The sequence below is a fragment of the Tachyglossus aculeatus genome, chromosome 3 (genome assembly GCF_015852505.1).
Source record: "Tachyglossus aculeatus isolate mTacAcu1 chromosome 3, mTacAcu1.pri, whole genome shotgun sequence".
Lineage (NCBI taxonomy): Eukaryota > Metazoa > Chordata > Mammalia > Monotremata > Tachyglossidae > Tachyglossus > Tachyglossus aculeatus.
The window spans coordinates 98,826,997-98,852,414 of NC_052068.1; the positions used below are offsets into that span (position 1 = coordinate 98,826,997).

Sequence of the window (25,418 nt, forward strand, 5' to 3'; positions counted from 1 at the left end):
TTAACAAAAAAATGTTCCCAGGCACATTTCAAGAAAGACATGCTCTCCCAAGCAAAGATTGAAACCAGACTACAGAAAACTACTGGTGCCATACCCCTCGACTTAAGCACCAAAGCCATTTTCCCATGGCTCCCATAGCTCTGTGAGTTGGACTGTCTGCCTCGCTCATTCCAGGCCTCTTGCAGACCTAAAAACTCCCAATCATTTATTCAGTCATGTTTATTCATTCTTTCAATGGTATTTATTGAGCACTTACTTTGTGCAGAGCACTGTACTAAGAGCTTGGGAAAGTACAGTACAACAATAAAAAGTGACATTACCTGCCCACAACAAGCTTATAGTCTAGCAGAGGAGAGATAGGCATCAATACAAGTAAATAAAGTTACAGATATCTACATAAGTGCTATGGGGCTGGGAGAGGGGAAGAGCAAAGGGAGCAAGTCAGGGCAACACAGAAAGGGAGTGGGAGATGAGGAAAAGTGGTGCTTAGTTTGGGGAAGCCCGTTGGAGGATATGTGCCCTTCAAAAAGGCTTTGAAGTGAGGGAGAGTAATTTTCTGTCAGATTTGAGGATGGAGGCTGTTCCAGGCCAGAGGCAGGATGTGGGCTAGGGGTCAGCAGTGAGACAGGCAAGATTGAGGCACAGTAAGAAGGTGAGCATTAGGAGAGTGAAGTGTGTAGGCTGGGTTAAAGAAGGAGAGAACCAAGGCGAGATAGGAGGAGGCAAGGAGATGGAGTGCTTTAAAGTCAATGGTGAGGAATTTTAGTCTGATACAGAGGTGAATGGGCAACCACTGGAGTTTTATGAAGAGGGGGTGACAAGTCCTGAACGTTTTTGTAGAAAAATGATCCAGGCAGCAGAGTGAAGTATGGACTGTATGGACTGGGGTGGGGGGGGGGCTGGGGAGAAACAATGCTGGGAGGTCAGCGAGGAGGCTGATGTAGTAATAAGTGATTTGTTTAATGTGGTAGCAGTAACGTGGATGGAAAAGAAAGGGAGGATTTTAGTGATGTTGTGAAAGTGGGACCAACAGGATATGGTGATGGATTGAATATGTGGGTTGAATGACAGAGAGGAGTCAAGGATAATGCCAAGGTTACAGGCTTGTAAGGCAGGAAGGATGGCAGTGTCATCTACAGTCACGAGGAGAACAGAGTTTGGGTGGGAAGATAAGGAGCTCTGTTTTAGGCATGTTAAGTTTGATGTGACAGGAGGACATCCAAGTTGAGCTGTCTTGACGGCAGGAGGAGATGCAAGACTGGTGTGCTGAGCACTATACTAAGTGCTTGGGAGACTAAAATACAACAATAAACAGACACATTCCCTGCCTGTAGCGAACTTACAGTCAAAAAGGGGAGACAGACATTAGTATAAATTAAAAAATGACAGATTTGTAAATAAGTATTGTGGGGCTGGGAGGGAGGATGAATAAAGGGAGTGAGACAGGGTGATGCAAGGGGAGTGGGAGAAGAGGAAAGGAGGGCTTAGTCAAAGAAGACCTCTTAGAGCAGATATGCCTTCACTAAGGCTTTGTAGGCCAGGGAGAGTCATTATCTGTCAGATATGAGGAAGGAGAGGTATTGTACCAGTTAAAATCCACCTTGTTGTGCCTGGACATAGTTCTTCTGGCAAGGAATAGCAGGGCTAATGGATACTGCTACTGCTGTGGTCTGAGGAATTCAGGGGCTCTGTACTGCTCTCCCTACCTCACTGCAATCCCGCTTAGACTGTGGAGCCTGCCCTGAGCACACTGGGGTGGTGGTGATGTGGTGAGCAGGTCTTGGGACTGGCATTTATGTGAACCTCAAGCACCCCAGGATTGGATTCTGGGCCCGAGGTCAGCGGTCTGTGATTACACTGGTCTGCCCAGAAAAGCTCCTATTGATGCTTTTGGGGCTGGGAGCTAATTTTGTCACTGGCAGATTTGAGGCAAAATAGAGATTTTCAAGGGGGCTGGATGGGAGAGGGAGAAAAAAGCACTATGTGTACTTCAGGATTTTAGCCCGTGGCATTGGCAAGGTGGTTCAGAGGTAGAGAAAATGCTTGCCAATACACACATTCCCTCTCTCACACACACAGCCTCTCCCACTCTTCCCATCTTCAAAAATTAGCATTAGGTCAGACAATCTGCTTGACTTACAGAACATAAAATCTTCCCAGAACTCTGAGAGAAAACTTTTCCAGAAATCTACAGTGAGCAGTCAATAATGTTTATTTAGCAGTGAATCAATTCTATTTCTTGAGCATTTACTGGGTGGAGAGCACTGTACTAAGGACTTGGGAGAGAACATACTGGGTGCAGAGCACTGCATTAAAGCACTTACAAGAATAACCTAGCACCTAGTTGAGTGATCCCTGCCTACCACTCCTGACCTCTGGGCACTAGTGATAGCCCAGTAATATTTTCCTCTAGTTCTTAGTTCTCCTCACTCCAAAGATGTGGAAGCTAAGGACCCCTCCAACTTCAGACCAGGAGAATCCCCAGAGGGGCCTTCTTCTCCTCAATCATCAGCATTAAAGATTTGGCCTAGGGTCCAGGGTCTGTATCCTTCGTGCAGCTGCTTAGAGAAAGTAGCATGGCGTTGTGGCTAGAGAATGGGCCTGGGATTCAGAAGATCATGGGTTCTAATCCCCACTCCGCCACTTGTCTCCTGGGTGACCTTGGGCAAGTCACTTCATTTCTCTGTGCGTCAGTTACCTCCTCTGTAAAATGGGGATTGAAACTGTGAGCTCTGCATGGGACAACCCGATTTGCTTGCATCCACCCCAGCACTTAGTACAGTACTTGGCACATAGTAAGTTAACAAATACTATTATTATAATAATAATTACTATTATTACTGGTTTGGGCCTGATGTTTCCCTCCCACTAGAGTTTATCCTCCATCGCCATCCTGCTCTACCCCGCCCCAATCCTCTCTCAAGCCAGCATGGTGTAGTTGATAGAGTACAGGCCTGGGAGTCAGAAGGCCATGTTTCCTCTCCCACTTGTCTGCTGTGTGACCTTGGGCAAGTCACTTCACTTTTCTGGGCCTCAGTTACCTCATCTGTAAAATCGAGATTGAGACTGTGAGCCTCATATGGGACAGGGACTGGGTCTAATTCAATTTGCTTGTATCCATTCCAGAACTTAGTACAGTCCCTGGAACATGGTAAGCACTTAACAAACACCATTATTATTATTATTATTATTATTATTATTATTATTATTATTATTATTATTATTAAGCTTTGTCCAATCCAGCAGGGGCCATTTTGCTAGTCCCCAGCCACTCCCGGAAGTAATTCCTCTCCTCCTCCCCATCCCCCCATCCTACCTCCTTCCCATCCCCACTGCACCTGTATGTATGTTTGTACAGATTTATTACTCTATTTATTTTACTTATATATATTTACTATTCTATTTATTTTGTTAATGATGTGCATGTAGCTTTACTTCTATTTCTTCTAATGACTTGACACCTGTCCACAGGTTTTGTTTTGTTGTCTATCTCCCCCTTCTAGACTACGAGCCCGTTGTTGGGTAGGGACCGTCCCTATATGTTGCCAACTTGTACTTACCAAGCGCTTAGTACAGTGCTCTGCACACAGTAAATGCCCAATAAATATGATTGAATGAATGTAATGAGCTCTCCATTTTATTGATTCCATAGCTGCTGCAAGCCATCCCAGTCGGCGTAGGCCAGGTGTTCGGCTGTGCTAATCCCTGGACTGGTGGGGTGTTTCTAGTGGCCTTGTTCGTATCCTCTCCACTCATTTGCTTGCACGCTGCCATCGGCTCAGCGGTGGGGATGATAGCAGGTAATGTACACCGGGCCTTGCTGCTGCTTCATAAGCAGCATGCTCTGGTGGAAAAATCCCAAGCCTGGGAATCAGAGGATATGGATTCTAATCCCAGCTCTGCCACATGTCTGCTGTGTGACCTTGGACAAGTCACTTCACTTCTCTAGACCTCAGTTCCCTCATCTGTAAAATGGGGATTAAGACTGTGAGCCCCATGTGGGACAGTGACTGTGTCCAACCTGAACACCTTGTATCTACCCCAGCACTTAACAAGTACCACAAAAATTATTATTATTAAGATTATTTTACCTATAACAAGGTTCTCTTCTTTCTTGAAAAGCCTGTATGTTCCTAGGTCTCTGCTCCTAATTATCTCAACTCACTTGAGAGACAGTAATTTTATCCATTGTGACCGATGAGGAGTGATTTTTGAGGTTGTTTGAACTTAAAGGATTGAATTCCCAGCATTTTCAGTTGATGACCAAGGATTTCATTTCATTCCAAAGTTTTCAAAGAAGAGGGATGGGGGTGGCCTCACGTAATATTTTTGAAGACGGCATAGCCAGTGTAATTGAAAACATGTTTCATTGAATGGCTGTATCAGTATAGCATGTTTTGAAGTGGAGTTTGGGCTGTTATCCAGATAATTTGGTAATAAACTTAATCATGGTGACATCTGTTAAATGCTTCCTAGTTACCAAGAACTGTTTTAAACTGTGGGGCAGATACAAGATCATCAGGTTGGACACAGACCCTGTCCTTCATTGACCTCACAGTCTAAGTAGGAGGGGTAGCAGGCATTGAATCCTTTAAAATGTAAGCTCATTTTGGACAGGGAATGTGTCTATTCATTGTTATATTGTACTCTCCCAAGTGCTAAATATAGTGTTCTGCACACAGTGCCCAATAAATATGATTGAATGAATAAATTTATCCTCATTTTACAGATGGGGAAAGTGATGCACAGAGAAGAAATTAAGTTACTTAACCAAGGTCATATAGCAAGCAGGTGGCAGAGCCAGGATGAGACTCAATCAATCAATCAATCATATTTACTGAGCACTAACCACAGGAAAAGTACCATGCTAATGACTTGGGAGCATACACTATAGCAGAGTTGGAAGGCGTGTTCCCGTCCCACAACATTTCCCAGGCCTGAACTCTTTTCACTAGGCTGCCAAACTTGGAAATCCAAGCCAATAAATCAATTTGAGGGCCCAGTGAACCAGTTCGCTTATTTTCACTGCTTACATTAGATAAACAGTTGCCACATATCCACATCCCTTTGTGAGGAGCTCACACTAGCATGGCCTCGTGGATAGTGCCTGGGCCTGGGAGTCAGAAGGACATGAGTTCTAATCCCGGCTCCATTACTTGTCTGCTGTGTGACCTTGGGCAAGTCACTTCACTTCTCTGTGCCTCAGTTACCTCACTGTAAAATGTGACCCCCATGTGGGATAGGGACTGTGTCCAATCTTATTAGGTTGTATCTACCCCATCACTTAGAACAGTGCATAACACATAGCAAGCACTTAACAGATGCCATCATTATTATTATTAGGAGGAGGAGGGGTTTTTTTAATGTGTATTTGAACTGTGAACGTCACTGGCCTGGGTTTCATATTCTTCTGGATTTGGGGCGGGAATTAGTAAGGCAGGTAGAGGCAGGTATCCCTGCTCACACCACCCCCTCCCACCCAGCTCACTGTGTGATTTGGACATGTCCCTTAGCCTGTTGTAAATATCTGTTCTTGTCTGCAGCCTTGACTGTGGCCGCCCCCTTTACCACCATCTACGTAGGTCTTTGGAGTTACAACTGTGTCCTTGCCTGCATCGCTATTGGAGGAGTATTCTACGCTCTCACCTGGCAGACACATTTGCTGGCCCTTGTCTGTGGTAGGTATCCCGGGAGGTCGACCAACAGGAAGATGTGGCTATCCTTTCCCATCCTTCCCACATTTACATCCCAATACTGCCCCCGCTTCTTCCACCACCCATCTCTGCCGTGTCCCACTGATTTTCCACCGGGACCAGGGTCACACTGAGCTTCAAGGGAGGATCACTTCCCTGGAGTAGAGGCCTCTGGGACTGCTAGCCCTTCAGCCTCAACAGCCACATGGGAAATTTGCCTTTCTATGAGGCAAGAGGGAAGGGCCGTTGACATCCAAGGTAGAGAATTATCAATTGTGCCAATAGTGGTACCATTCTTGGGCCACCCCTGATCATGAGAGCAGAAGGAGGAGGGGGCTAGTTTCCCCAGAAATATGAGCTGAGGGGAAGCACCTATATTGTGCTGGTTGATTCCTTTCTCCCTCCACCATCCCCTTCTATGCCCCATGTCCTCTCCTCCCCAAGCTTGGAGGAGAATAGAGATTTTTCGAATGGGTAAACCACTGCTCATTCTGCTAGGGCACTGAAGGCTTTGACTGTAGGACCTGGTGCCTCACTCCAGCTGCAGCCCTGCCTTGCTGGTGGTCCTGGCTGGTGACCAGGACCTGTAACCCAAGAAGGGGACATGGGTTCTAATCCCAACTCTGCCACATGTCTGCTGTGTGACCTTAGGCAAGTCTCTTAACTTCTCTGCCCCTCCATTACCTCATCTGTAAAATGGGGATTAAGACTGTGAGCCCCATGTCAGACAAGGACTGTGCTCGACCCTCTCACCTTGAATCTACCCCAGTTCTTAGAAAAGTGCTTGGTGCGTAGTAAGTGCTTAACAAATACCATTATCATTATCATTATTATTATTACCACATGACTGCATCAGAGCAGGCCCAGGACAGCTCGCTTCCCAAGCAGAACATTAGATCAAGTACTTGGAGATATTCCGGAGGAAAGGGTTCCTGTGGCAGGAAATTCTTGCCAATCCAGGAGGTGTAAGGAGTGGGCTGAAGGGAGCCCCCTGCCTCCCAAACCTGGCTGTCCCTTGGTGGTTTCCTTTGGGCTGTGCCCTAGGTGGCATGCTGCCCCCTGAAATGTCACTGTTCTTTTTGTAGCGCTGTTCTGCGCCTATATGGGAGCGGCCCTCTCTAACATGATGTCAGTGGTGAGTATTGATTTACCTGGGCAAAACCTTAGTGGACCAGGTTCCCTTGACCCCCTCTGGGCCATGGTTAACCTGGAGTAGGCAAGTGGGCCCCTGGGCAGGTGGAGGTGTCCTTGGTGATTTATCTGTAGGGCTTTGAGTCCTGTCCAACCAGCCCCAGCCCCAGAAGGAAGGGGGTCCAGAGGAGAAGGTGGGCACTTAGCCTTATGTTGTCAGCCAGGTGACCGGATGCCTATGGGGTTAGGGGTGCCTATGGCATCTCCACCTAGTGCCACAGCAGAGTGATGAGGGCCGGGATCTGGCCTGTACCCCCCTGGCCCCAGAATCCTTTGCTATAGGAGCAGATCACAGAGAAGGCTTCTTGCAACTTTTCCTCCTTCTACTGTTGCTTAATCTGTGCATTTCTATCTGTGAATCCCAAACAGAGGGAGTGATGCTGAATCTTCTCCAACTCCTCCACTCTTTGAGCTTGGTTAGTGGGATATTCCATCTTACAAAGAGATGACAGTGGAGGATCTGGAAGAAAAGGAGAATGCATAGTCGGAGAGGAGCAAGTATAAATTTAACTCTCTTAGAGTTCTAGAGCACTCTGAGGTTAATAAATGTATTTACTCTCACAATTGCCCCCACATACTTTTTGCCCCTCAAAAACAAGGCAGGGGCTAGCATGAGGGTAATTTCCTAGTAATTCCAGGTAATTGCTAGACTTAATTTAGCCTAGCAATAAGGGGAGGAGGAGGAAAGGAAGCAAGAAGGAGAAGAAGGTAAGAGGCCACTTGATACGTCATCTCTTACTTCCATGCTTCCAAAATGCACTCAATGAATGAATCAATCGATAGTATTTGTTGAGTACCTACGGTGTGGGCAACCCAACCTCTTTTTCTTCTTTCCTTCTCTGGAGCACACAATTTTCAAGGCAAGAATTCCTCATCCCCCTCTGTGAGTCTATGCCTTTCTCCCATTCTGACCCTTCTTCTCTTCCTACTCCAGCACTCAGGTTCACCTTTCCAAGAAGAAGTTCCCCAGTGGTATAACCCCATACCTGCAGCTTTACCTTGTTCTGACCCTTGTCCTCTTCCCACCCTAGCCCACACCACTCTCAAAAATAAGCTTGTTTTTTCTCCTCAAAAATCGGAGGTGGTGGGTAGGGGGGTGGAATTATGACACAGAGGCAATTTTGGAAATAAATATGGTCGCTCTTCTGGGCACCAAGTAATATCCTGGAAACATGAACAGACATCACTTAGGTGAGGCTTTCCCTCCTAGAGTGTAACATTCTGAGCATCTGTCCTGGAGTGTCAAGAATTGATCACCCCTTTTGAGTACATTTTCTGTCTCTCCTCATCAATCCCAAATAATTTTCCTAATCTCCCACCTTGACGGTCTCAAAGAGGCTTCAAGAAGAATCCCAGGCTTGAGCACCCACTAATTCCACTCAGAAACCCTTTCCCTGTTATTTCTTGTTATTTCAGGTTGGATTGCCCACCTGTACCTGGCCCTTCTGCCTCTCGACCCTCACCTTCCTGTTACTGACGACCAACAATGCTGCCATCTACAAGTTACCTCTCAGCAAAGTCTCCTACCCAGAAGCCAGTAGAATGCATTACCTGATGATGACAGGAACAGAAGAGAAAAACCCCTCTGGTGACTATTCACTGCAGAATCAAAGAAACACACCTTAGGTGTCCCAAATGTTTCTCCACAGCTTGATTTAAAACTTAAATGAATTCAATACATTTCTTTTGTATTAACATCTTTTATAGCCACCAAGAAAATTAGGACTTCATTTTCCTTTAAAGATTATTTAAAGAATCCTTTAAACATCTTTTTACAGGTTGATTCTCAATAACTATTCATTGTTCTACAGTGCAAAAACCCAGTTATGGGCTATACTTGATAGTTGGCAATGCAAAGAGATTATATGTCTTCAGTAAAGGTGATTAAAAGATGATTCTATTGGGACATTTACCTAGAATTGGTATATTTACCCTTATGTTAATAGAACTTATACATTTTAGCTTGATTTCTTATTTGGTCTCACCAGGCAAGTAAGCAGAGGTGTAAATGAGGATGTGAGGAGGGGTGAGTGAGGGAGGGGAGGCAGGGAAGAGTGAAAAGGGAGAAGAGGAAGCCCGTTGTTGGGTAGGGACCGTCTCTGTATATTGCCAACTTGTATTTCCCAAGTGCTTAGTACAGTGCTCTGCACACAGTAAGTGCTCAATAAATATGACTGAATGAATGAAGGGAGGGAGGAAGAGGGAGAAGGAAGGGGGAGAGAGGGAGGGAGAAGGAAGGGGGAGAGAGGGAAGGAGAAGGGAAAAAGCAGGAGGAGGAAGGAGGTTGGGGTGAAGGGAGGAGGAGGTAGGAGAGGGGAGGGGAGGGGAGGGAAGGGGCCGGGCCCTGTCAAGCATTTTGTGCTTTTTGGCCTTCCAGTGATAGGAGATAGTGTTTCATGGTATTTCATTTCTGGTGTTTGTATCCTTCATCATCATGCTTCCTAGCAATGCCAGTGAATGCCACTTTTAGAACTAAAAGTGTATATGAAAGCAATGCAGATTGATCGGATCTTTGTTTTCAACAGAGTAAACAGAGTGGTTTATTTTAGGAAAAGGGATTGCCAATTAGGAGCTGGAGCTATCTGATTCTTCTTATTGTTTTGCATAGAAACAGGTAATTGTGGCTGAAAATATTGTCACTGAAAACTCCTTGTGGGCAGGGATCTTTTTTATCAATATTTTCCAAGGTCTCTGTGTGGGCTGGATTTCTACACAAGAAACCACTGTCATTTTTAGCAAATCAGAGATGCTTTATTTCATACTCATGTTTTCAGGCTTTCCTTTGCCTGGGGTCATTCTGATGCATGATGAGCCTCAGCTTCTTCACTGGTCAGCTAGGTTTGTTCCCTTTCCAGGAGAGTGCCCTACATGTAATGATTAGAGGTGAAGGGGTGGTCCATACTGAAGCAAGAATCCAAGAGCAGGTTCAGTTGAGGTAGCTTAGCTGCTGTCATGGAAGCGGTAAAATCTTGGAGACAAGACAGAGTCACAGAGGCCTGGACAAGAGAGGTGAAAAAGCCTGAAGGCTAAGGAGGTTGACACCATGCTTAGACCTGCTCCACCTTGTCTTTGCCCACTGAATCTGCTCTTGGCCTCTGTTTAGTTTGGGTGTTCCCTTTCTGGTTGTCTTCCTGTGTGCCTCTTTTGGTTTTGTGCCAGCTGAGACAGAAGAGGCCTGGGTGCTTGGCATCAGCCAGGCCAACTGCATGTCATGCCTCTGCAGGTCTCACAGTGGGACCTAGGCAGACGTGGCCCCAAAGTGGGTTTCTGAGATTTGATCCCCATCTCAGCAATGTGCAAACAGGGTATGTTTTGAACTGGGCCCTATTCAAAGGAACTAAAACAGAAGCATGCAGCTTAGAGGGAACCAGAGTGCATTTCCTAGAGAAAAGAATTGTGTCTCTGGACACACACAAGTAAGTCCCTCTGCCCAAGATTCCCTGACCCCACTAAAGCCCAAAATCTACTCATCTCCTCCCTGCTTGGACTCATCTTTGACAGCACACTGACCAGGTCTCCCAGGAGGAGAGTGTGTTAATCAGAACAAGGGGAGGACTGAAATTCCCCACAGAGTGACAGACAAGACAGCCCAAACAAAAAGCTTTGCTGAAGAGGATAAAGAAACCACCACCCCACACTCTAGAAGTATAATTAAGGAGCGTATTAAACCTAGAAGAATCCCCAAGTAGACTATTGGGTCCAGAAAGTTGTGAGGGTGGGAAACACTAGATAACTGCCTTAAAGGCAAATATTGGTGCCAGAATCACTTTGAATCATTAACTAATGGGTGAGCAATCTAAATGCAGTGATCTGGACAGTGAGTAAAGTCAAGTGAGTAGTTAAAGCATGCTCGCCCTTTAAGAAACACTGTTCTACCAGACCAACTCCTGAGTGAGACAGGACCCTGAAGAGACCCTGCTAACCAGGCCAGACAGTCCCAGAGAGTATACTTTGGGCCAATAGTCACTTGGCCAAAATAAAAAAAATGGGTAGAGAGAAGAAGAATGGTTGAAGGCCAAAGAGATTCTGTTTCTCCTCCTCCAAGGTACAAAAAAACAGCCTATGGAAATCTGCCAGGTACAATTCTTCAAAAAGTCACAAGAATTTAGAGCAGGTCAGTAGGGGGTTGGATTAAAGTTGGCAAAGGGAGTAGGGAGATATAATTCTAAGGGCAAAGTGCCCACCAGGAAGGCCAAGAGCTGGAGGCAGGGGTCCCCTGGAGCCCTGACACAGATGGGCCTCTGGTCCCTCTCACCCCAGGAGTTCTGGGTATAAGGAACATAACTGGAAGAAGCACCAGGTCCACCTATCTTATACTGGGACCCTCCAGCAAGGCAGTAGAAAGCTGTGTCTTGGTGATTCATTTTATCGCCAGCTCCACCTATATGTGGGCTAGGGTTCTCCTTGGATGAAGGGGCTAGGGATTAGAGAGAAATTTGGGGATGTGTACATAAGTGCTGTGGGGTTGGGAAGGGGGATGAATAAAGGGAGTGAATCAGGATGATGAAGAAAAGCATGGAAAAAGAGGAAAGGAGAGCTTCGTCGGGGAAGGCCTCTTGGAGGCTATGTGCCATCAGTAAGGCTTTGAATGTGGCAGGCTAGAGGACTTATCTTGGGACTAGATGAGAGCAGAAGTAGATCCCAGAAGGATCATGATCTATTGGCCAGAGCAGTTCAAGACTCTCCATACCAGGTCTTTCACACAAACGATGGCATGCCGAGGCAGAACGAGTTGTCCTTGAGGCTCGGGGTGAAAGGGTCAGCAAGTCAGGCATTTACCTGCAGGAAATCCCCTCAGCAAAAAGCCCGCATGGATGACATGGCAAAATGGCAGGCAGAGTAGGAGAGACAGCTCGGGGACATGAGTCCGGGCCATGGTCAGTCCACTTCTCTCTCCGTCCTGCACCACCAGCTCTGTCACCTCCCAGCATCATCCAAAGGCCCAGACCCAGATGTGGCAGAGGTTTCTTGCTTCCAAAAAGTATGTTTTTTGCTTCTCGAATGAGTGTTCGGAAATACCAGGTTTTGACATGTTTAGTCAGGAGCGATGGTCAACCGTTTCATTGAATCAATTGATGGTATTTACTGAGCACTTACTGTGTGCAGATGACTGCATTAAGCGCTTGAGAGAGTACAGTGCAATAGAGTTGGTAGACATGATTCCCGGCTCAAGGAGCCCATGATTTAGGGTGGGGGACAGGTGTCATTTCTGAAATCTGAGCCTGCATGGCACACCTTTCTTTCATAAGCCAAGTTTAGTCTAATTGCCTGGAAAACTTCTAACAGAAGAGTTTTTCTAAACAAATCTTTGCCAATATTTATTTGTTCCAAAGATGGTGCAAAAATGAGTCAATGCCAAAAGCGAAAATACTGGAGGGAAGGGGTCGCACATCATTTTCCTTGGCTTGAACAATTCCCTGAAAAACACCTCATGCCTGTAGGCACCTGCTGAATAAACTCTGAAAATGACGGTGATTTGGGGTTGCATCCTATATGCAAATGAATCATGTTGCGAGGCAACTCTACACCCACTGAATACCTGTTAATGATAATACTAAAGTTTATCCCTTATTCATCCAGAATATAGGCTCTGAATCTTTTTTTTTCTGGGGTTTTTTTACTGTTATTCTACAAGAATTGAGCTGTCACTAGTTGTTTGGGCCCTAGGTTACTGAAATTATCTGTTCTCTACCCTCCAAGTGCTTCTAATCTAACCTCTCTCCAGAAGTAGAAAAACATCAAAATATATCCAGCCCAGGCCTGACCGCTTACAAATCCTTCTTTAACCACCTGAAATTCAAGTTCCTCTGGACTGCGAGCTCTTGCTGTGGGCAGGAATGTGTCTATTTATTGTTATATTGTACTCCCCTGAACGTTTAGTAACACTCAATAAATATGATTGAATGAATGAAGTACCTTGACAATGCAACCTTAAAACCTAAATTAAAACCAAGCTCACGGAAGACCCGAATCCATTTTGAGAATGAGAGTATTTATCCTGAAGATAAAATACTCCTGTGATGCCAAAAGAAACTGATAAGATGTCCTATTGAATTTTTATCTATCTATGGTGATATGGATCAATTGTCAATCAATAAATAGTATTTATAGATTGCCTACTGGATGCAGAAAACTGTTCTAAGCACCTGGGAGACCACAATAGAACTAGTTTGACACAATCCCTGCCCCACGTGGGTTTCACAGTCTAAGTGAATGAAACAATATGGGAGGGAAAATAAGGGGTTTAGTTTTGGACAAGTTGAGCCGGAAGAACATGCATGCAGAAATGTTTTAGAGGCATGATTACCAAGAAGAAGAGAGGTCAGAACTACTGAGGTAGATTTGGGAGTCACCTCACAGAAGATGAAGCAGTGAAGCAGTAAGCATGGATGAGCTCTTCAAGGGAATGAGTATAGATGGAGAAGAGAAGGGGACCCAGAACTGAGCCTTGAGGGAGACCCATAGCTTGGGAATAGGTGAGAGAGGAGGAGGAACCTGTGAAAGAGACTGAGAAGGAGCAGCCGGAGGTGGTAGGAGAACCAGAAGAGAAGTGGGTCAGAGAAGCAATATGGCCTAGTGGAAAGGACATGGGCCGGGGAGTCAAAGGGACCTGAGTTCTAGTGCCGGCTCTGCCAATTGCTTGCTGTGTGACCTTGGGCAAGACATTTGACTTATCTGTGCTTCAGTTTCCTCAACTAGAAAATGGGGATTAAATCCTCCTTCCTCCATTTTAAACTGTGAGCCCCTTAAGGGACAGGGACTGTGTCCAACCTGATACACTTGAATCTACCCCAGCACTTAGAGCAGTGCTTGACACATATTAAGATCTTAACAAATACCATTTAAAAGAAAAGTTAAGATAGTGTCTTCAGAAGAGTAGTTTGTGGAGTCAAAGTCAACCATGAAATTGAGAAGGATTAAGTCTGAATAGAATCCATTTGATTTGGAACTTAGGATGGCACTGGGAGAATGGCTCCCACAGAATAAGGGGAGCAAACACTCAATCTGTCAAGATGGGTCAAGGAGGAAATTGGAAGAGAGGAACTAGCTGCAGCTGGGTATATCAAACCCATTTGAGAAGAAGCAAGCTGGGATAGTGCTTTAATAGAAATAGAACAGTGGGATCAAGAATAGGTATTTTTTAGGATAGAGGAAATGTTGCCAGGTTTGAAATCAGAGAAGGGGCCCTCAGAGTTTGAGTCGTTGAAGTTGATGGGAAAGAAGAATAGTGAGCATAAGTATTTTTATAAGATGAGAAGGCATGAGAAGGCCTCACTGTCATCTTCAAGGCTCTCCATCACCTCACCCCCTCCTACCTCTCCTCCCTTCTCTCCTTCTACAACCCAGCCCACACCTCCACTCCTCTGCCACTAACCTCCTCACTGTGCCTCATTCTCGCCTGTCCTGCCATAGACCCCTGGCCCACGTCTTTCCCCTGGCCTGGAATGCCCTCCCTCCACACATCCTCCAAACTAGCTCTCTTCCTCCCTTCAAACCCTACTGAGAGCCCACCTCCTCCAGGAGGTCTCCCCAGACTGAGCCCCTTCCTCCTCTCCTCCTCCTCATCGCCCCTCTCTGCCCTACCCCCTTCCCCTCCCCACAGCACTTGTATATATATATTTGTACAGATTTATTACTCTATTTATTTTACTTGTACATATTTACTATTCTATTTTGTTAATGATGTGCATATAGCTACAATTCTATTTCTTCTGACAGTTTTGACACCCGTTTACATGGTTTTATTTTGGTCTGTCTCCCCCTTCTAGACTGTGAGCCCGTTGTTGGGTAGGGACCATCTCTATATGTTGCCGACTTGTACTTCCCAAGCACTTAGTACAGTGCTCTGCACACAGTAAGTGCTCAATAAATACGATTGAATGAATGAATGAATGGGGCTGGGAAAGCCAGTAGAGAGAGTAGGTTTTGAAAACAAGTGGAAGATGGCTTGAGAGGTGGTGGGACAGGATGAAGGGGTAGGATGGAGCTGGGAGAAATGATGGGGAAATTGGGGGAAGGTGACACCTGATGATTATGATTTTGTCAAAGTAGTCAGCAGGGAGTGAGAATTGGGGAGGTGGAGGCAGTGGGAGTTTCAGGATTGAATTAAATGTCTGGAAGAGTGAGTAGGAGCAGTGGGCATGGGAGTCATTATGGAAGGAGAAGTAGTGTTGGGCATAGATATAGCAGGTATGGTTGAACTGAAAATAGCCAGTCACTGGGGCAAGTCACTTAATTTCTCTGTGCCTCAGTTACCTCATTCATAAAATGGAGATTAAGACTGTGAGCCCCATGTGGGACAGGAGCTATACCCAACCTGATTATGGGAAGTAGCATGTCTATAGAGCACAGGCCTGGGAGTCAGGAGTATTTGGGTTGTAATCCCAACTCTACCACTTGTCTGCTCTATGCCCTTGGGCAAATTACTTCACTTCTCTGGACCTCAGTTCCCTCATCTGTAAAATGGGGATTAAGACTGTGAGCCCCCTGTGGGCCAGGGACTGTGTCTAACCTGATTAGCTTGTACCTACTCCAGTGCTTAGAATAGTGCTTGACAAATAGTAAGTGCTTAACAAATATTATTATTATTATCTTGTATCTATCCCAGCATTTAATACATTGTCTGGCACATAGTAAATGCTTAACTGAAAGCTGTCTGTAGACTGTAAACTTGTTATAGGCAGGGAGTTTTATCTTAATTCTGTTGTATTGAACTCTCCCAAGTGCTTAGTACAGTGCTCTGAACATAGTGTTTAATAAATATCACTGTTTGATTAACAAGTACCATTTAAAAAAATAGTCGAAGTCATCCTGGTCCCTGGGTTTTTGCCAACAGTGCACTATGGCAGCAGTATGGCAGTAGGGGAGGTGTCATTTGGAGGTGATCCAGGATTGGTAGTGTGAGATTAATGAAAGGACAGGAAGACTGGGAATCTGAGTCATTATTAGTAGCAGTGATAGTAATAACAACTATGGAATTTGTTAAGTGCTTACTATGTGCAGCACATTCTACTAAGCACTGGAGTAGAAACAAGATAATTAGGTTAAACACAGTAGTCCCTGTCCCATATCAGGTTTACAGTCTAAGTAGGAGGGAATAGGATTAAATTCCCATTTTACATTTGAGGAAACTGAAGCACAAAAAAGTTTGGTGACATGTCCAAGCCCACAAAACAGGCAAGTGGCAGATCTGGGATTAGAACACAGGCCCTCCGACTCCCAGGGTCTGGCTCTTTCTGCTAGGTCACACTGCTCCTGAATTTGGCAAGTTGGGCAGAGTTGAGGATATGGATCTGGGCCACAAGAAAGGGGAGATTAGGTTGGGAGTCCAAAGTGAAGGGGATCAAGACATCTCTGTGAGATAAGAGATCAGTTTAGCAGAGGGGATTAGGAAGGGAAAACAGGTGAGGCAGTTGTAGTCAAAAAGGGATTTCAGAGTTGGTAATGTTAGAGTCTGTATAGTAATTAGAGATGATGAGACCGAGTGTGTGTCCACATTGGTAAGTGGGTGAGGAGGGGTGGAGCAGGAGGCTGGCTGAGTTCAGGAGTGAGAGGAAGCAGGCAGCTGGGAGAATCTTTGGTATGCCCACATGGATGCTAAAATCCTCAAGGATCAGTGTACAGGTGGGGGCAGAGGAGAGAAGGAAGATGAGAAAGACATCGAAACTGCTCAGAACATTGGAGGTGGGACTGGGAGGTGGTAATCATAAAGGATGATTAATGGTAGATGATGTGGTCTGCAAAGGAAGAGAAGGTGAGAGACGGAGTTGGGGAGGGCGAGATAGGGTGTAGGGGGCGGGCTTTCAGTGCATTTCAGGGCAAGGATCAGGCCAATTGTTCCCCCTTTCCCCATGAGTCAGGGGAAGTGGGAGAAGATGAAGACCCCTTGGGAGAGAGCTGCAGGAGAGACAATGTCATCTGGAGTGAACCAGGTCTCAGCATTGGCAAAGAGGAGCATATCTCAAGGCATCTATGTAGGGGTATGTGTGTGGGTATACATACCACAAACACACACCCACTGACACACAGATATATGCCAGTCCTAAGTTTCCAAAGATGGCACTACTGATGTTAAGAGCTGAGCCACGGTAGTTGAGGGCCATGGTCAGTGTATGACTGACCCTCCCTTCGGTGTAGTTTGTGCTGTACCACAAGATAAGATGACAGTTCACTACACGGGAGAGTCCTCTGAGACAGTTTTGAGTTTGATCGGACAGACAATGTGTAAGGCCCCTTTTTAGCCCTTTCTCTGTTGGGCAGAGTGGTGCCATGGCTAAATCGCTCAAAGACAAGATGCAAAATGTTTGGTCTGAACTAGTCACAGGAATGGGTCTTGTCCTGCAGAATATACAGGTCTCTATTGCTTGAGATTTGGTACCTCCATAAGGAGTCCCACAACAGCTTTAAGACGCTCTTGAAGTGAAGAGTGGAAGATGACTGTATCCAATTAAAATCATTGTTTGGCCCTTTAGGCTTCCAATCCTGCTTTGGGATCCCCCTCAGGGATATGTTGGCATGTCTCACCTGTAGCATCATCCTTCCCCAAGACTAAGATGCAGGTTTCTTTTGAGGTCCATGACCCCCTAGGCTCTCACCTTGCATGAGAGGGGTCCCAAAAACCAATTCTCTGTAGGCTCTGAGAGAATGGCCTTACCTGCCCCCACCTAGCATCAGTGGCAGAGCTATTAATTCTCAGCCAAGAGGAAGCAACTGAGAAGATCATGACTCTGCTGCTACCTGAAGAAAATAATAATAATAATAATAATGGTATTAGGCGCTTACTATGTGCCATGCACTGTTCTAAGCACTGGGGTAGATACAAGGTAATCAGGTTGTCCCACTTTGGGCTCACAGTCTTAATCCCCATTTTACAGATGGGGTAACTGCGGCACAGAGAAGTTAAGTGACTTGCACAAAGTCACCCAGCTGACAAGTGGTGGAGCTGGGATTAGAACCCACTACCTCTGACTCCTAAGCCCGTGCTCTTGCCATTAAGCAATGCATCATAAACCACAAAGCCTGAATCATGGCAAGTAAGTAGAGCAGACCCTAGGTGTCTCAGAAATCTACTGAGGTCATTCATCCTGAATAACCCCCAACTCATACCATGGCCACTGGCAGTTCTGTCACCACTCAGCTTCTTCCCTTGCCCACTCCTTAAGTCCTTAAGAGAAGCACTGTGGTCTAGTGGATAGAGCACAAGCCTGAGAGTCAGAAGGACCTGGGTTCTAATCCTGGTTGCACCACTTGTCTGCTGTGAGGCCTTGGGCAAATCACCTCAGTTACCTCATCTGTAAAATGGGAATTAAGACTGTGAGCTTCATGTGGGAGAGGAACTGTGTTCAACCTGATGATCTGGTATCTACCCCAGGGATTAGGACAGTGCTTGACACATAGCAAGTGCTCAACAAATATCATTATTATTATTATTATTATTATTATTATTATTATTATTATTATTGTTATGTCAGTTTCTAACAGGTCTGGGAGGCTATCCACCCCAGTGGCTGAGCCTGCCCTGCAGAAGAAAACACTTCTGTCCTCCAAATGGTTCTGAGCCTAGCTCAAGGGAAGAAAATGAATGGGTCATTTATTCACTCATTCATTCATTCCCCCTCCAGACTGTGAGCTCACTGTGGGCAGGGAATGTGTCTGTTTAGTGTTATATTGTACTTTCCCAAACACTTAGTACAGTGCTTTGCACACAGTAGGTGCTCAATAAATGCAATTGAATAAATGAATGAACTTACCTGCAGCTCAGTTCCTTCATCTGTAAAATGGGGATTGAGGCTATGAGCCCCATGTGGGACATGGACTATGTCCCATCTGATTAACTTCTAGCTATTCCAATGCTTAGTACAGTGTCTGGCACATAGTAAGCACTTAATTACCATAATAAAAGAGGTCAAGAAAATTGAGGTAGATCAGAGCACTTTAACTCTGGGAAGAGAGACTCTGCAAATTTCCCTTCTCATTCTATTATAGTTCAAGCCATAGTCAAAGCTTTGGTGCCTGGGGAAATGAGAGGTGCCTGTGAGTCAGAGGGTCTAATAAAATTCCTCCAGGAGCCCTAGGATGGTCTGAGCAGAAATCCCAATGATCCCTGATCCCTTACATTCATGTAATAGAGGAGAACCCTTTAGTGATCAGATTAGGAAATACCCTGCAGAAAAGAACTGTTTCCTCATCACATTATATGGGGACAAAATCCTTTGAGGTTTCTTTTCAGGAGCCAGAGCCACACAATCTATGACACATTGCCTAAGCACACCTGGCCTCACCCACTACAATTGTTGAAGAAAGTATGGTGTTAGGGTAAAACTGTGCTTATTTGGACACTCATGATTCTGGCCTCCCGTCCTTTCCTCCCTGACCCCGGTCATTTCAACTTTCTGTGGCACTGACGGTAATAACTGTGCCAGTGATTTATTTATAAATAGTTAAATCGTAGAGTCAGTTATTTGTTTCCTAAAACCTTCAGTGACTCGTTTGCTTCTCAGTGAAGACACAACAGAAAGTGATGATAAGGATAGGGAAAAATCAACAGGAAATGAACGAACTTTTGTCTCAGGCTTAATCACGCATGTAAATGCCTCCTGCCCTAAAATCTGTGCCCCTTCAGAAATGAGGGGAACTTGTACCCAGAGGGTACATATGCCACTATGCATTACCCTTGACACTGCAATTTAGTCTGTGTGAGCAGAGAATGTGTCTGTTACATTGTGTTGTACTCTCCAGGCACTTAGTACATTGCTCTGTCCACAGTAAGTGCTCAATAAATATGACTGATCAACTGATTTATCTTGTGGTTCAGTGTTGAGACTCAGAAGCTAGTGATGAAGTTTAGTAGTGGGTAGCAAAGAAAGAAATGGTGGAAGGCATTCAATGTTGGGTAGGGATTGTCTCTGTTGCCGAATTGTACCTTCCAAGCACTTAGTACAGTGCTCTGCCCATAGTAAGCGCTCAATAAATATGATTGAATGAATGAATGAATGAATGAATGTGAAGATTCTAGTCTGCTCAGTTGGCTTAGAGGCCAGGCCTTTGGGTGACTCAGCTCTGATCAAGTGGGAAGTCTGCCAATTTTCAAGACATCATGTGATTTATTACTGTATTTATTTTACTTGTACATATTTACTATTCTATTTATTTTGTTAATGATGTGCATCTAGCTTTACTTCTATTTATTCTGATGACTTGACACCTGTCCACATGTTTTGTTTTGTTGTCTGTCTCCTCCTTCTAGACTGTGAGCCCGTTATTCTGTAGGGACCATCTCTATATGTTGCCAACTTGTACTTCCCAAGCACTTAATACAGTGCTCTGCACACATTAAGCGCTCAATAAGTATGATTGAATGAATGAATGAATGAACATAGTCCTCAGTGACTCAAGGATGTTCAAGTCAGGTTCCTCATCCAGGAACCAATCACCCATGAAGAGGAAAAGCTCCCGGGCATTTTGGTGATGCTGGCAGCAAGAAGAAAGACCTGAGAGCCTTCCACATTTTGGCTGTGATAGAGGTTATCACTTTGACGGCACCTGGACTGGGCTGGGCTTTCACTCTATCTCTGCAATATCTGGTGGCCGGAGTGCTTGGCACCAGCATGATTGGTGGGAGATGAATACTGTCTTCCTTCCCCTTCATCGGTTTGCCTAATGTTTTCTCCCTCTCTGCTCCCCCCATGCGGGTTTTGAGTTTGGTTTCCTTCTCCGTGGCCCCTTCTTTCTTGCTCTTTGAAGCAGCAGGGAATTTATTTGGCTTTTATGTTTTGTTTGTGTCCGGGTTTTGCATTAGGTGGTGCTGAGGAGCTACCCTCTCCTGGGGTTGATGCTGATGAGCACAAAGAAGGTTTTCTCTTCAAGCCCAGGAGCGTGTTCCACATCGAATGGCAATCTATTAGGAGGAGAAGTAAAGGTGGGGTTGCCCTCGCGTTTCCCCCACCCCTCTTCCTCTGCCATGGTATCCCCAAATTTGTTAGAAGATGGGGTCTTGGCACATAGCAAATGAGGCTTACGGTTGCCTGTTTGCCTTTGTCCCATCCTGGTGAAGGATCAGATTCTTGAAACTGGTAAATAGGATACAGAGAGAAAATTCAATGGGACTGAGATCAGATCTGGAAACTCCTAGATCCTGATAGGAAGATCTTTATTTTCCCTTTCAGTATTTTTATATCTTTCTTTTTACTTGGGCATTTTCATCTTAAGTCATATAAGGAACTACAAAGAAGAATCAGAGAGCCTTGCCCCACGCTCACCCACCAGCCCCTGCACACATACCCCAGGGCTTAGACGATCATCAAGGGATCATCTCATCTACCCCCTGGCAGCCCAGCAGTTCTGGCTCTAGGTTATCCCAGTGGGGTGAGCTGAATGGGACTGGCCTCCCTAGGATACACAAAGGAACAAAGACAAGCTGGTGGAAGACCAGCAGGCCAGAAGAGAAATTATTCCAGGCATAAAGACATCCCTCTGAGGCTAGATTTGAATATGGGAGATAATCAGAGGGGAGATAAACTTAACAAGCAAGAATAAAGAAGTGAATAAATATACACTCTCTAAGACTTTTTCTTTTCCAGATATACCCAGTGATTCTATTTTTCGGGCCTGTTTGTGTTGATATCCAGGCCGTTTTGATACCAGGGACAGAATCCTTGTTGTATTCTATGGAGAATCTCTATTTGCTGACACCAATTAATACTGAAAATGCAAAATATTATAATAACAACTGAAAATCACTACCTGATAAAAAGAAAAGGCCCCAAACAGCCAATTTGCAATCCTCGCCACTAGAGGGAACCAGAGCACCAGCGATGCAATCCCGCCAATCCCTCACTGATGTTCAGGAACAAAACACAATTGAAAAATCCTTCTGATTCCAACTGGCCTGCCAACCCCACAGAGAGCCCTTTCGACCTTAGATACTGCCAGGGAGGGTTCTTTCGCAAGTTCTCGGAGGAGAGTCTAGCTCCTTTTCCTTCTCAATGCTCAGTGAAGCCACAAATGGTCTGGCCAGGGCTGAACATGTTCCAGGCCCCATCATTTTTGACAAAGATTGCCCCAGTTCATCACTAACGTGGTCCTTTATCCAGTTTTATGCCTACCAGTCTAGTTTTCCAACCAGGCCACCAGTGTCCATCCTATTCATCACCTGACTGCAGGAGGGCTAACTGCCCCTGAGTGAAATGCACTCACTCTAAAAGCATTCTAGGTCGGGAAAATGTAGGCTTTTCTGAGTTAGGGAGCCCTCAGCTTCTCTGGAAACATTGGATCTGAAGATAAAACCATTGCCTTTAGAAATGCAGGCCTCAAACCACTAGCCTTTTCTCGCCCAGTCAAAATGTAGAAACCAACAGGGAAAGCACTTGCTCACTGAAAATAACCTTCACAAACAGGACAGTGATAAACATTTGAATGTTGGTGACTATTTCTGCTCCTCATTTTGGAAATGCATTCTATTTTAATTTACAACTCCAACCTTCGATAGTCTCTCACTGAGTTCAGTCTCAATAGTAAATCTACTCTCTAAGGATATCACCAATATTTCCCATTGACTGAGTATCTCCAAATAAGCAGAAGGCTGTTGAAAAAGGAGAAGAGGGGCAGACGTGCTTAGACTCCCATCCACTACATTTGAAGTAAAATATGTAAAAATTCTCCATCTAGCAAAAAGCACAGAGGGGATCTCTCTGGAAAAGAGGAATTGGTCAAAGAACTGAACTAGAAACCACTGGATTTTTGAGAAAATGTCCATGGGACGTTTTTCTTTTAGTTGCAGGAGGAAGTGAGAATGTTGCCAGAGGCAGCACCTTTAGCAATCGAGTTTCTTGGCTGGCAAGTTTCTAAGGGTACAAACTGAAAGCCAATTTCCTTTAGGACTGTAGTAAGCAGGCAATCACAGTGTCTTCAAAATAGGCACATGTTCTTCATTTTCTCCACACTTAATGACCAGATTTCCAGGGCTGCTCCTTGCTCCCTCCTCTTTCCAGGAACTCAATTTTTATATGATCTGCTTTGTTTCTTCCCCATCCATCCCTGCTGGGGTCCTGTCTGTTATCTCCACACTTGCTGAACACTACATTGGAAGTGAGAGGAAAAGGAGTGTGGCAGGTCAAGAGGAACTGTGGGGTACCTTGTGGATGGTAGAGCCAAGCTCTGACATTTTTATTCTTTCTAGGATGTAAAAATCATTTCATATTTCTGCTGTAGCTCCAAACCCTTTTTTTAATGATATTTCTAAAGTGCTTCATGTATGGCAGGTACTGTACTAAGTGCTGGGGTAGATACAAGCTGATCACTGAATTAGAACCCAGGTCTTTACGACTTCCAGGCCCGTGCTCTACCCATTAGGCTATATTGCCACTTCTGTAACCCTTAAGGCCAAAGCCAGAGTTGTGAGAGAGGAAAGGAGCCCTGGTGAGGGTCGGATGGCATAACAGTGACTCTACTGGGTTTTGCCCCATGCCCAGATTCTTCCTCTCACACAGATGGCTGGGCTCAGGAATGAGAAGGGGGCAGAAATAGAGTCCATTTCTGGGATGATGGGATTCCATTCCCTGGGATGATGATGACATTTCCCAAGTGCTCACTATGTACCAAGCACTGTATTAAGCACTGGAGTGGATTCAATTTAAGTGAAACTGTCACTGTCCCAGTCTCACTTGGGGCTTGCAATCTAAGAAGGAAGGAGAATAGGTTTTTAATCCCCATTTTAGAGATGAATAAACAGAGGCACAAAGAAGTGGCACAGCAGAAATGTGGCAAAGCTGGGAATAGAATCCAGGTTTCCTGACCCCCAGGCCTGTGTGTTCTTTCCCCTAGAATAGGCACAGATGGGTGCTTCTTGGAATATCTCCAGCTCCGGTCAGAACACTTATCAATTCAATGAATACAATCAGCATTTTGGGTGTAGCTGAAGGATGTGATGCAGAACGGATCTATCCATGATGAGCCCGCTGTGAACCAGCATGAAGTCACCTCTCCCAAGTCTATATTTTACATTTTAAAGGCCAGTCCCACCCTAGCCCTTTACTCTTAAATCCACAATTTGTAGGGGCTCATGTGTTTGTTATGACAAAGGTGAATTTTTCCCAAGCTTGTTGCACTTAAACTGTAAAAGAAATGTCTGAATGAAATGTGAGGGTAAACAAGTCTAAACTGGTACATTCCTTTCTTCCTTCTCACAGTATTTGGAAAAGCTGAATACCAAGAGAGGCAGACGAAAGACCAATTTCCTTATTCATACAGAAAATCGAAACAAGAATTGCTTGTAAGTATTGAAATTATCAGCTTCACCTTAAGCAGTCTCCAGCTTCCTGAGGCAAGGGGTGGATTTATAAAGCAGCTCTGCAATATGATGTTATCTTAACTGTGTGATGGTATCTAAGCAGAAAAATGAAAGTTTGAGATCTCCTGTTTCAACACCAAATGGTCACTCTTTGTTTTTTGTTTTTTATGGTATTTGTTAAATGTCTACTGTATGTCAAACATTGTTCTAAGAATTAGGGTACATACAAGTTAATTAGGTAAGACACAGTCCCTGCCCTGCATGGAACTCACAGTCTAAGTAGGAGGGAGAATGGGTATTTAATCTTTATTTTACAGTTGAGGAACCTGAGGCACAGAGAAGTTAAGTGGCTTGCCTGAGGTAACACAGCAAGCAAATTTCAGAGCTGAGATTAGAACAAAAGTCCTCTGACTCCTAAGCCCATGCTCTTTCCCCTAGGCCATGGAAATTCATTCATTCATTTGGCTTATTCAAAATAAACAAATATGATTTATTTGGAGCCTTTCATTTCCTTTGATTTGAACTTTTATAGTAAGATTCCTCAATCTTGAATCTTGAAGTTTTCCCCTTCTGGACTGTAAGCTCATTGTGGGTAGGGAATGTGTCTGTAATAGTGTTACATTGTACTCTTGAAAGGGATTACCACATTGCTTTGCACACATTAAGCATTCAATAAAAAAGAATGATTGATTGATTAGAATGATTGAAATATAATTGATTGAAAGATGGTTGAAATAAGATTTAAATACAATTGATTGATTGATTAAATGCCATCCCAAGGACACTGGGTCCAGCCTCCTACCTCCAAACAGGGGAATGTCTAAATTATTCCACAGCACTGCCATAACTAAGGTTCTAGTATCAGTAACAGTATTTACACTAGTATCAGTAAATGTTTACACTAAACACTTACTATGTGGAAAGCACTGTACTAAGCGTAGGAAAGAAGTAATCAATCCATCAAATGATAACATTTATTGAGCTCTTACTGAGTGCTGAGCACTGTACCAAATACTTGGAAGATCCCAATAGAGTCGAAAAACGATCCCTGCCCACAAAAAGCTTAAATCACAGATGAGATAAAGCTACCCTAAGTGGGTCATAATCTAAGAGTAAGGAGGAGGGGACTGGTGAGACTGACATCTAAAGAAAGATCAATTGATCAATTTATATAACTGTACTACTGAGAACTTACTGTATGCAGAGCACTGTACAAAGCTCTTGGGAGAGTACCATATATCAGAGTT

At 44.7% G+C, this 25,418-nt stretch overlaps 1 protein-coding gene across 1 annotated transcript in view; it reads left to right on the forward strand.

Moving 5' to 3' along the window:
* Positions 1-25,418, forward strand: part of SLC14A2 (solute carrier family 14 member 2) — a 64,827-nt gene that overhangs the window by 12,537 nt on the left and 26,872 nt on the right. The window contains exons 6-11 of the mRNA XM_038743652.1: positions 3,653-3,800; positions 5,544-5,678; positions 6,779-6,828; positions 8,301-8,469; positions 20,668-20,802; positions 24,071-24,153. Coding sequence (XP_038599580.1) covers positions 3,653-3,800; positions 5,544-5,678; positions 6,779-6,828; positions 8,301-8,469; positions 20,668-20,802; positions 24,071-24,153 — 720 coding nt within the window. The remainder of the gene's footprint in view (positions 1-3,652; positions 3,801-5,543; positions 5,679-6,778; positions 6,829-8,300; positions 8,470-20,667; positions 20,803-24,070; positions 24,154-25,418) is intronic.